At 40.3% G+C, this 12,629-nt stretch overlaps 1 protein-coding gene across 4 annotated transcripts in view; it reads left to right on the plus strand.

Annotated features, from left to right (window-relative positions):
- Positions 1-1,541: 1,541 nt before the first annotated feature.
- USP15 (ubiquitin specific peptidase 15) overlaps positions 1,542-12,629 on the plus strand; it is an 81,489-nt gene continuing 70,401 nt past the window's right edge. The window contains exon 1 of one of the 4 annotated variants that reach the window (XM_035543981.2): positions 1,542-1,747. In XM_035543981.2, the coding sequence (XP_035399874.1) occupies positions 1,659-1,747 (89 nt within the window). In that variant the 5' untranslated portion in view covers positions 1,542-1,658. The remainder of the gene's footprint in view (positions 1,748-12,629) is intronic. The other 3 variants (XM_035543982.2, XM_050711005.1, XM_035543983.2) reach the window with 3 other exon arrangements.

Below are 12,629 nucleotides of genomic sequence, written 5' to 3' on the forward strand. Positions count from 1 at the left end.
TTCAGTCTAGTAACTGTAGCACCTAATGTCTATCTAGTATCTGTTTTTGTACCATGAATAGACTGATATAAGGAACACAAGTAACTGCATTTATGCTACCCAAAACATAGAGGCATAGGTGGCTCCAGGTGAGTCTTTTGGCAAAGCAACCATGGTGGATCAAGAAATATTTTTTCCAAATTGACAAGAAAATATCTTTTTGTAATAATTTAAGTTTGGCATACAGGTAACTTTTGGTGTTTAAAACATTTTATTTGTTTACCAAGATGAGGAGATGGGTGTCTCCACGACAGATATCTTTAATTTACTTGTCCTTCATCTTGGAATTTCATATTCCAGCTCTTACAGAAGCTGTGAATGTCACCATCAGTCCCTCCAACCTCTTGGGAGGTATGACTTCCATATCTATATTCTCTTTCCAGATACAGGCCCTGACTTTGCCTTTACTTCAACATCATCATCTTTACTGATAATCCTGGCAAAATATTTACTTAGTTTTGGACTACCGTGGCTGTAAAGGAACTTTACTCCCACTCATTTTTTTTTGCCATGTGTGTATCTAAAGAGCAATCTTTAGTGCTATGTATAACAGCTACATGCTACTAGCTCATACGTGCTAATTAGCCAATAGCTAACAACATCCAATAGCTTATAATATACGAGTGGCAGCCTGTGATGCATTTCTAGCATTAGTCATACAATTCAGCATGCTGTAACGACTTGGGTGGAGGAAGGGGGCTCAGCATACATCTGCGTGCATTATGGATACGCTGCTGGATCTGCAGAAGGGAACTTTTCAGTAAGCAGCATTGTAGCAGCATTTGTAAGCAGCATTGCCCCCTGACCCCCAGCCCAAGATTTCTGTACAATTTGGTGAAATCTATACACAAGTGAGAAGAGAGACAGAAAGCGCTCCTCGTTACCACCATGTAACACGGGCATTCGTTCCGGTTTTGGTGAGGTGCCAGATGTCAGGTTGCAGTGTTTGTACGGACATCAGGCCCAGATAAGAAGGACTGAAACAAACACAACAAATTACGTTGTGGTTTTGTAAAGGTCTGGGAAAGCTAAAGCAAGTCACCGAGCACGTCCACATTCCCAACAGCATTCACACAGTGACATGGGTTATGCAGCTATCCCAACACCAGGAATCCAAACCACTTAAACCTATGGACAACACATTCACCAGCAAGGCACAGCACCTCACCACGCATACACCTCAATGAAAACACTGAAGGAACGCAAGCAGCCCTTTATTCCAGAAAGGCGATCTCCCCTTTCTGCCCCATTCTGAAGCGTGGTCGGTCTCACAGACAACGATCTGCGCGGGTCATGCCGGGCTCTGGCAGTGCCATGGGGCCACGGGGACATGGGGCCACGGGGCCACAGGGCCACGGGGACAAGGGGACACAGGGCCACGGGGCCACCACCACGGCCCATCCCTCAGGCAGGACGCGGCCCCTCAGCGGCGAGACCTCCCCGCCGCCAGGCGGCCTTGCGGCGCGGCGCCTCCCCGCGCCCCCTCCCCGCGGCCCGTGGGCAGGGCGGGGGCCGAGGGCGGCTCCCCGGCGGCGTCAGTCCCAGCATGCAGCGCGGCCCGCTCCTGCCCCTGCCGCCGCCGCTGCCGCCGCCGCTGTCGCTGCCGCCGGGGCGAGAAGATGGCGGAGGGAGGCGCGGCGGATCTGGAGACCCAGCGCACGGACGTGGCGGCGCTGCTCAAAACCGCCCTCCGCAAGGGCGACACTTGGTGAGGGAGGAAGGCGACGGGCACCCGGGTCTGGCTGGGCGACGCGGGCGGCTCCCTCCGCCCCCGGTGGCGCTCGGCCGGCGCGGGGAGCGCCCTCCTTCCCCTCGGCCCCCCCCCCCCCCCCGCGGGCGGTTGGCGGAGCCGGGGGGGCACGGGGAGCCGGGGGGGCGGGCACGGCAGCGCCGTTCTGCTCCCTCAGCCCGGATCTGGGGGGCAGCGGCGGCGGGGGGGAGAGGCCGGGGGCGGCCCCGGGCTCTGCGGGGCCCGGAGGCCGCGGGGCGAGCTGCGAGGCCCGGGGAGGGCAGCCCCCCGTCAGCGCTTCTGCCATTCTTTACCCCGAAGGGAGGAAACGGCTCGGGCTTTTTTTTTTTTTAACCAGAAATTACAGCTCTGGCCTCGCTGGGGTGTCCTGAAGCCCGTCCGCGGCTGTCATTTCATGCCTTGCGTTTAAACTTTGACGGCGAATGTGTGAATTCCCCAAGAAGCAGCCCCCGAAGGTGCGAGCAGGCCCGGCCTGATGGTGTGTTCCGCAGCAAAACAGGATTCCTGGCCAGCAGAAAGCGCTGCTTGGTGGGCCGTGCGGGTTGTCAACATAAGAACCCATGGCTGAAAAGATGTAGGTTAAATAAGCACAGCCTTCCAGCGTGCGCTTGGTAACCCATCTTCTCTAGTTGTAGTTCTTTGAGGCTAGGTTGCACGCTGTGTGTTTTTTGGGGGGTTTTGTCAGGGTTTTTTGAGGGAACGAAAAAAAGGGAACTGACACTTTTTCCACCGCTCAACCTCTTCATCTCTTTCCTCGTGAAGCTGTCACCCAGAGACAAAGGCTGAAACATTAACTTACTGAAAATTAAGTACAAATACGCAAAAGTAGAGCTAACCCACCTCGTTTCAGCTGTCATCACTCACTGTTCCAGTTCTATAAAAGACTATATTTAACAGTGTTGATACTGCAGCATGTGTCAGAAGCATACATTCTGATGCATTATTCAAATACTGCTGAGTATATGTTCACTTTTTGGCATATGAGCAGGCTGCTCTTCAACTGAAAAAGTATAAGCAACTAGAAAAAGGAAATCAATTCGAACGGTAGTGTTGAAAATGACCGGCAGTAGTACAAGAGTGCTTAGGCATGTGATCTTCTAAGAGATTTTTTTAATGGTTTTGTTGAGTATTTCCTGAGTACTAAAAAAAAAATCTTGAACAGTTAGCATTATTCAAAGTGAAACTAACTTTATGACTGGTTTGTGTAATGACTAACACAGCTCTGTCGATAAGTGCACCGTATTTTTTTTTTATTACGCTAAATATTTTTAAATGGAAAAATCAGTTAAGTGAAATAAACTTCTAGACATTCTCAGAAAATAAATATATTTCAATGTGATTGTGACACTAATATTAATCCAGTGTTGCAGAGCTGAATAAGCTATGGCAAAGTCCCATTAATTTTGACTTATGAACTATTACGTCGAGGAACATGAATGCATATACAGGTACATTCATAGGATTAATAGTTAGAGCTATGTATTTAACTTCACAAATTAAGGAGTGTGTTTAGTCCAAGTGCTTTATTCAGAGATATTTTGGTAGTAGCTTTTTATTCTTTTGGGGCATTGGTAAGGAAACATAATAGTTAAAGTGCTGTAAGTCATGATTCAGAATTGCAATTTTCATTCATTCATTCAATAGTAAATATTGCTGAAAAATGTGAGCAATGCTGTATCAGCTTGTTCTGTTTCAGCTTTTAAGCAGTATACTTAAATACAGTGCTTTTAAAATTACCAGCTTACACAGTCTCCCAAGAATTCAGAGAACTGTAGCTGTGTAAAAAGTATAAAGCTTTTGGGGGTTCCCCTTAAGAAAAAAGGAAATGAAGAATAGAGCAAGGGGAGGCAAGCCTGTTACCGTCTAGAGAGGGCAATGAACTTCTTCATCAGTTCTTCACATTTACTGTAGAGAGAAAGAAACGAAACTGGTTTAAATGCAATGTTTCTAAAGTTAGATAGTGAAAAGCTGGTTTGATAGAATACAATTATGTTCAAATACCCTATTTGAACAGACCGTGAGCTGTAAAATTGGCTTCATGGAATGTTTTCAAAAATACCTTGGGCGTAGTATGGATAAAAATATATTGCCTCAGTGGATGGACAAGATCGGTATCTTCTGTTCTGTCTTCAGGGACAGGAACCTGGGCTAGTCTGTCCAGGTGGTCTTTTGTGCGTTCTTTTATGGGCAGTTAATAAATTAAATGATTAAACTAGAAGAGATTGAGGTTTCTTCCATCTTTCCATTTTTCTTGTTTTTCTAAATAGATAAATTAATTAAACGTCAAATTTAAGCTTTTCCAAGCAAGAACCTCCTTATTTTATTAGTTGTTTTAAAAAGTGATAACTACTTTTGTTTGTGAATTCAGCATTAAAACCACATTGTCTTTCCTCAGAACTTGCATTATATATATTGCAATATTTTCCAAAGGTCCTTCAGGTTCTGTGGTTCAAAGACATGTCATTCTGTTTCAGAAGGGAAGAAATGCTCAATTTCATCTTGTATTTCACAGTCTTAGGATTGCATATGATTACTTCTCAGTGTAATTCTGCTGATGAGAAGTGAGAAGAATTTTTTTAGTGTTTGTGGAGATTTTAACCTCTCGTTCGGAAAGACAAAAAAAAAAATCGGTTGTTACTACTGCAGACAAATGTGAACTCAGTGTCCTCCTATATCCACTCTCAGAAAGTTAAGAGCTGTTGGCGTTCATCAGTTTTTAACCATTGAATATTTTGCATGACCAACTGGTCTTAATGTTGTCATTTAATGCCTTTAGAGCTGCAGTGCTACTCTTAAGAACCTTGCCAAGTTTTTCTGCTTTTACAGTGTCACTGAGATACAGTTTTCAACGCTGAAAGATATTGATCTTGGAACAGTTTTCTCCAAGGGTTGCTGAAGACTCTGTCAGTTCTTGTGTGATTATCTCTAATTTTCTCCCTCGTATTGAGGTATAACTTGTTGTCTTTACCTTTAAGACCACTTTCAGCCCTGCTTTCCCTGTAGTTCCTGTTCTGCTGAAGCTCTCTTAGTCAGCAATGTTGCCTCAGTTACTTAAGTAAGACATTACAGATGCTTCCATACTTTTTACTTTGCTACCTCTTACGCGCATCGGCCCTCTGTGGTCTAGGCTTGAGACCACATATCTCTCCTTCACATATCTATCACATGCCAGTAAATGGTTCACTTTGTAATGGGTAACAGTGACTAATAAGGACCAACAGCATAGACTTATCAGTGAGTTTCACCAACTTTTCTCTCTCTTTCTCACAGAATTTCCCCAACGTGCTTTTTTCATCTAACAGAAGAGAATATAAATGACATTTGTATTTCTAAAAGCAGCAACTTGGAAAAGAATTAGGCTGTTACAGTGGGCAGATAACTACCATGAGTTTATTTGGCGCCTAGGGGAACAAATGCAATCCTTAGATGCTTAAATAGGGAATACTGAGTAGCAGTATAGAGATGTACAGTAATATATTACTGATACCATTCTTGCTGCCCAGTTCTGGTGCCCATGTGTCACAGAAGGTGTCCATTTGGAATGAGGTCAACATTCTCAAATTTTAATAGAGGAGGAGAAATCCTTGCCTAACGGAAAACAGCTTAAGAGCCTTTGTCTATTTCAACAGATTGTTAAGTTCTGTGCTGACGTACTTACTTTACTAAGAAGAAGGCATCTTCTAGAATAAGGGTTTTTAAGAAGAAGACATCTTTTAAGCTAAGGGTTTTTAAGAAGAAGATGTCTTCTAGGGTAAGAGTTCTTAAGAAGAAGACGTCTTCTAGGATAAGGGTTTTTGGCTAGCACATAAAGATTTCTAGCTGTGATAGCCAATAAATTTTGGTGCCGTTCTTCAGCTTACCTAATGCTGAGACAAATGCTCAACCTGTTCTTGATTTTTAAGACTTGCAAATTACGAAAACTATAGAAGTATAATATTTTGTGTTCTTTCAGATGTGTCTCTGATACACATCACTTCTGAAATTCTGGTAATTCCAGAGAGGTACTACTGTTGTTGAAGGAGTATATTTTTTGGAAGGTGAAGAAAATATTCTCATTTTTTGCACTATAGGAATTTTATTGTCTGTTTCTCATTGTAAAAGTCATAGTCACTGAAGAGAATAGGTAAAATTTTAAGTGGGGTAAAATGCTTTCCAATGAATGATTCAGGAAGTTCATATTTAAAGGATTTCCCCTCCAGAAGGGGGGAACACAACTTTAAAGTGCTTCCCCTAAAAAAATTGTAAACATTTATATACTGTTTATAATGAAAACTTGAGTCTTGAGTGGGAACATACAGCCCTACTTGAAAACCTTGCAGTGCCCGTCACTGATGATAACCTTGCTGTTGAAGTGTTTAGCTTTAACAGCATTTTATACCGTTGTCTTCCTAGTGTTTTCCATGGTTGATCGTCCATCATTGTGCCGTGCATTAACAGACTCTAGATTGAACAGTAATGGAAGATTTTACTTGATATCACTGACAGCACGGTGAAGTGTGATGGACTTGCACCTCAGTGACATTTGGAAAAACATCCTAAACTATTACAATGAGAAACCAGTATGATGAGAAACAGGGAACTCCCTTGTTATTGTTCCAAAGATAGAATTGACATTTGGGTTCTTTTTCTTTCAAATGGGGCTTGAGTTGCTGATTTTTTGACTTCAAGACCTTATGGCTGAAGTTCTGTGTTTAATTTATTTCACTGGCTGTGGAGTGGTGCACCGTTTCACCACCAGCTTACGGAGATGTACGAAGTGTTCTGTTTAAAATTCTGGGAGAATGCTTGCAATGGAAATAAGTAGGTGCAAATCTCTTGTGTTGATTGATTGGCCAGGATGAGAAAGGCATGTTTGTGTTAGGCTTTTACCTGAAAACAAGAAGTCAAACGTTGATTTAGGAGTTATTTTTTTTTTCTTTTTGGAGAAACCTTTACTTTAACGGAGAATTTGCATATGTATTCAAAATACGTGCTTCTTAATGTAGCGTTCACAAGTAACTTAAAATTTAACACACAAATGCAGTCATTTGTTTTGACTTACTCAGGGTTTTGGTCAGCTCTTGGTGTTATGTGTGAAGTGCTGCTTAGGCTGCTGCAGCACATTATGGGAGCTGAGCATGGGGGGCTGTAGCTGGTATTTGACTGAAAGTTGATTTGGAAGTATGTGGGTGCATTTCATTCAACAAACATTTAATTTCAGAGGGGGGATGTGAAATATGGACTAAGAGTTCTTAAAACTGATTTAAGTGATTTATTTTTTCTCTCTTTGACCCATTTTTTCTTGTGGATTTACCTACTTTTTGAATAAATTGATGGCTTAATTTTTATGTAATAAAGTAGAATAATTGCCTTCTTGAACTTTCAAGCACTTGTTAATTCTGAAAGAAATTTGAATTTTGAAGGCATTTGTTAATCGTGGGTATACCTCATCAAGCAATTTTGTCTAGGCTAATCAAAGTAGAAATACAGGTACAAACTCCTTATTATCTTTCTTCTTTTCATAGTTGGAAGAAAGAACAAAAATTGGATGCTGTGCCTTTAAACAGGAGTCCTAATTTGCTTTCAGCAACACCGTTCCACTTTGTCCTCACTGTTGCTTCATCTGTACTCATGCACAGTGACAAGGTTAAAAAAAAAAATCCTTAGCTATATCTCTGGACAATTTGTACAGTTTTGCTGTTAAAATTATGATTGCTTGTGTGCAGAAGATTTGATGTTCTAGCAGTACACAGTGGGGGAATGAGTGTGTTTCTCCAAAGTATCTCAGTAGCACATTAAAGTTAACTGCTTTGATTTTGAAAGTGAAAGAATGACCTGCTGGGTAGTATAAATAAATTTAGGTTATGTTACCTCTTGTTAATTGTCTCAGTATATAGCTGAGTAATGTATTCAGAATGCTTTTGACAAAAATAGTGCATACCAAGATCATAATCATACAGTTCATTTTCCTATCAACCTGTGTGTTAAGGTAAAAATGAATCCAGTCATACTTCTATGATGCTGATGCTGGGTTAAGGTTTATTGCATCAAAATGTGTGGTAAACCACAGGTGAAGTTAAATTACACGAAAAGCCAGAGGACCATGAAAGAATTTTAGAAATCAATTAGCAGCTTTCCTGCTAGTTCTATTAATTTATTCTGTTAAGTGAACAATGCCTGTACGTGGTCACGCAGCAGCAAAATTTTAAAGCTTTAGAAAATTTATTATTAATTTTTATTAATTGTTATTATTAATTAAATTATATATAAATTTATTTATTTATTAAAAATTTGTTTAGAATTTTATTATTGGTTATAGCTTTATTTTTTTTGTTCTCGTTAGAGTTTGAAGGCTGTTATAAAGTCATCCCAGTTTTGCCTGCTCAAATTCTCTACACTTGATCATTCATAAGGATGCAGTCTTGTTGATAATTTCAATTGATTGACCTAATATGAACACACATTTGAATATAATGCACGGCTACCAACTGATAATTATGTTTTCATATTTGAACGTAGGCCTAAGAGGACCAAAATATTTGTTACTGGTATCCATATATTGGGAAAACATACTAAAAGTATTATGTACCGTATAATTCATAGGTTATGGTGAAGAAACTGCAAGCCCAGTAATGAATAAGAGAACACAAGCAGGAACCAGACTGATGGCCCTGCAGCACAGGGATCAGCAGTCCTTTGTAAATGCTGGAAGTATTCACCATCCTGTCTCACTTTAATGGGACCCAAAGAATAACAACACCTGCAGTGAACCGTTTGCTGAGTGTTGTTGTCTGTAGGAGCTAGATGAGGTCAGAATAACTGATCTAAACTCAGCCTAAATATAGATTTAGTCTGTGTAGTGTCTTCAGCTAAAGCAAGTTTGAAATAGTCATCTTTCACTTTTTAATGCTGGTTTACATTATTTCTAAACAAACCTTGTTTGCTTCTAACAATAAGAATGAAGTAAAAGATCACATGCTTTAATACAACTTTGAGATATACATTATTTAAAATAGTTTAAGGTCGTAAGTGATGTGTGCCTTGAAAACAACCCAAGCATAGGAAAAGAGGAAGAGGAATAAATATTGCGCTTTGTAATTGTCAATACTTGTCAAGAAATCATTCAAATAAAAGATTTACTTACAGAAAAATTATACCAAATGGGGAAGTTAATATTGGAAAATAGTTTCTGTATGGGATGAGCTAGGTATGACCAACAGTTATCATTGCTTTTTGAGGAAATAGTCCATTTTATAATGTCAGCAGATACGAAGGGACATCCTCATTATATTTTTCAACCCCTTTGCGTGATCAGTAAGCTCACGCTGGCCTGAAGTAAGACTCGAAGACGAGTAAATGCAACTCGTGAGGACAAAGGGTTCAGATAAGGCCTTTTGTCATCAGCTGCCGGGAGGGGAATGTTGCTGGGGGTTATGGTGCAAGATTGCGAATTTCAGCTTTTTTGCCTTTTGTGGTGATGACGCTGAGTCCATGCGGTATTGAAACTTGCTGCCTTTCAACGGGAAAGTGGCATCTCGGTGGACTGGAGTATAAGTTGTCGCTTGTACATTACAATCTCCTTCAGACAGACAAACCACATTTTACAAATGGGAGCAGGCATATCTTTTGAAGCCCTCTGAAGCTCCAGTCAGAAATAGTGAAGTGGGCCACGCTTGAACTGGGGCCGTTTCCGTGTGTGTTGTAGGGTTTTTTTATGTTCTAACCAAGTGATGTGAGGTGACTGATTTATTTATACTCATAAATGCTGAGCATTAACTTCTTTAAAGTTAATCAGCTCCCCTTGTTGTGAAGTTGTCTTGTTTTTAAAGGTTTGCCCCTCAGCACAGCATATCTAGGAATCCAAGACAATTTTCTCTTTCAGTCTCGACTACAAGTCCTCTGGGTGCCTTTTACTCCCGAAGCTGGGTTCGTTAGCCTGCCATTAGCTTGGCTGATGATGTCTGAGAGCGAAATGTGTTTCCTGCTTGAGTGAAGTCTTGATTCCATCAGGGACAAGTAACAAACATAACTTAAATAATGGTTTTAAAAAACAAACAATCCATAGTTTTGAACTTTGCCGAGATGTCTTGGGGTGGCTTTCTCCATCGGCTCCAGAGGTCAGAAAGCTGCTGCAGTATTGGACTGGTTTGGAACCCTTCCTTGGATTAGGTAATAGTAACAAACATACAAGTGAAACATCGTAACAAGCCTGATGTGCAGACATTTTCTATCTCCGTTTTACTAATGCATGGTATGCTATTTTTGTATCTGGGACAGTACATATTCAGTGAAGCATATCTAGTCTCAAGTGCATGCTGAAAGTTTTTGATGTTTCCCCTAAAACGTGCTGAAATTCACTTAAGAAATTAGGTTTTAGCAGACATAGTTCTGTTTACTTGAGGTATGTCTTTTCCTCTTGAAATGCTGAAGGTCTGTCATAGGTAAATACTTTGTTTTCAGATGGTCGGTTATATCATGGGTATTGTAACACTAACAAAAAGATAAAGTAGGTTGTAAGGTTTGCCTGCTTTGTTTTGTGTAGGTGAGTAGTCTTGTTGATCTTGCTGAGAATGCTGCACTGAGTATGTTTGTAAGATCAAAATCTATAGTCTTAAAACTTCTGATTTTCCCTTTTTCCCTTAGTGCTAAGAAGTGTGGATTTTAGTAATGTGCTTTAGGAGATTGATCCCCTAAGCTGAGCATGTTACAATTGCATTTCTTTTGTAGCATAATCTTGAACATGCTAAATCCTTCTTGCATAAAGATGAGGGAATTGTATGGCATTTGAACACAAATTTCCATTTTTCCTAATGGAAAAATTGGAAAAAAAAAAAAGGAAAATATATGGAAAAATGGAAAAAATTCCCTGTTTCATCTGTTGCTCGAGAACAAGTTCTTGTGAAGGTGCAAGATTACAGCTACTGGGACTGTGTTCCCTAGTAAATCAAAACAACTTCTCTTAGCCATATCAGATTGCCATTGAAGTGAAAGTAGCCAATGCTAATATGCCTAACATATACAAAACATATATATACATACATATAGCCAGTAATTCACTGTAAGAACTCGCAGCTACAGTGTTTGTTAGCATTTTTCAAAATCTGTCCCTATCTCTGTAATTTCTCTTTCTTGGCTACATAATTCACTAAAACCTTCTGTTCTGTGTAATGCGGATGTTATCTCACAGTTGTGTAAAGCTGGTCTACTGAGTTCGCTCTTAAAAATATCTGTCTGAGAATAAACTCCTTACTTGTTTAAATTAAGAAGCATAAACAATGTTGGTGGATCCTGAGCTGATGAAAGGGTATTATCTCTAAATAGAAATTAAATTCATTACCAGACTTCTTATATAAATATCCTGCGCATCTTTGTTCATAAAGGGTGTTAAGAGCTGAATATCGGGATAATGAATAAAGCAGTACTTTCTAAGTTATGATTTCTTGTCATGGGTAGGCTCTGGTAAGACCTCAAGGATCAGAGGGCTGGAGCAGCGCTCCTATGAAGACGGGCTGAGAGAGTTGGAGTTGTTCAAGCTGGAGAAGAGAAGGCTCCGGGGAGACCTTAGAGCAGCCTTTCTGTACCTAAAGGAAAGCTGGGCCTGCAGGAAAGCTGGGGAGGGACTCTTTGTCAGGGGGTGTAGTGACAGGACAAGGGGGAATAGCTACAAACTAAAAGAGGGTAGGTTTCGTTTAGATATTAGGAGAAAAATCTCTACTATGAGGGTGGTGAGGCACTGACATAGGTTGCCCAGAGGCTGTGGTTGCCCCATCCCTGGAAGTGTTGACGGCCAGGCTGGATGGGGCTTTGGGCAACCTGGTCTGGTGGGAGGTGTCCCTGCCCATGGCAGGGGGGTTGGGACTAGATGATCCTTAAGGTGCCTTCCAACCCAAACCATTCTGTGGTTGTATGAAGACATATATAGAGCCTTATCAAATCTGTAATAGTTTCAATCCAAGTTTGATTATTAGGTTTTGATGTGGTCTGTAAGCAGTCCTGACTGTGGCATTGGACTGTTTCTCCCTTAACCAGGAAGATCATTTTGTTAGATCTGTGTTTTGATCTTGCTGTTTAAAAATTACTATTCAAGTATAGATATATACAGTTTCATATTACACGCTGTATTAACTGAAGTATTAAGCTTTGCCCTTGAGTGCACGCAAATTACATGATCTTCCCTTCTTTCTACATGGTCTTTTCATTAGTCTTCAGAATGCATCTTGCAAAAAAAGGATGGAGCCAATTATTTGTCTGGAAGTAATCAGTTTTACTGATGCTTAATAGATATTAACTTATTTTTAATAGCTACAGAATTCAATTTTAAGAATAGTGGTTTGCACCAGTTTAACTTCTTTATTTAATTAGTCATTGTGTCTTTGTCCGTACGTCCAAAATACACCAGCTAAACCAAGTACTACTCATTGTGAATTAAAGCAAGAAAAAAGAAAGATAAAGACAAAATAATATGAGTAGCTTTCAAATTTTTGGCATTAGTCCATTTTTCATTTTGCTTTTCTACATTGCACTACTGGACAGATTTTGTTCAGACAAACTCCTATTTCAAGTGATTTTTTTTAAGATTTGGTTGTCCTTAAGAGGTTTTCTTTACAGGCAAAGAACTTGACTGTGCCTTATAGTTCTTATCAGACTTATATACATCGATGATTTATAGATGGCCTTTGATCTTTTTGTGCTAGAAATATGAATCTTTTATTTGAGCATGTAAATACAGGTTCCGAGATTATAAAAGAGGTGTTCTAGGTTTTTGCATTTTTGTGTTAGGAAGCAGAAATGTTAGAAGTCTTCAGTAAGGAGAACTCTTTATAGAGACATTGCAGAGGAGAATTTGGTCAGTAGCAAAATT

The sequence above is a fragment of the Cygnus atratus genome, chromosome 1, assembly GCF_013377495.2.
Source record: "Cygnus atratus isolate AKBS03 ecotype Queensland, Australia chromosome 1, CAtr_DNAZoo_HiC_assembly, whole genome shotgun sequence".
Taxonomy (NCBI): domain Eukaryota; kingdom Metazoa; phylum Chordata; class Aves; order Anseriformes; family Anatidae; genus Cygnus; species Cygnus atratus.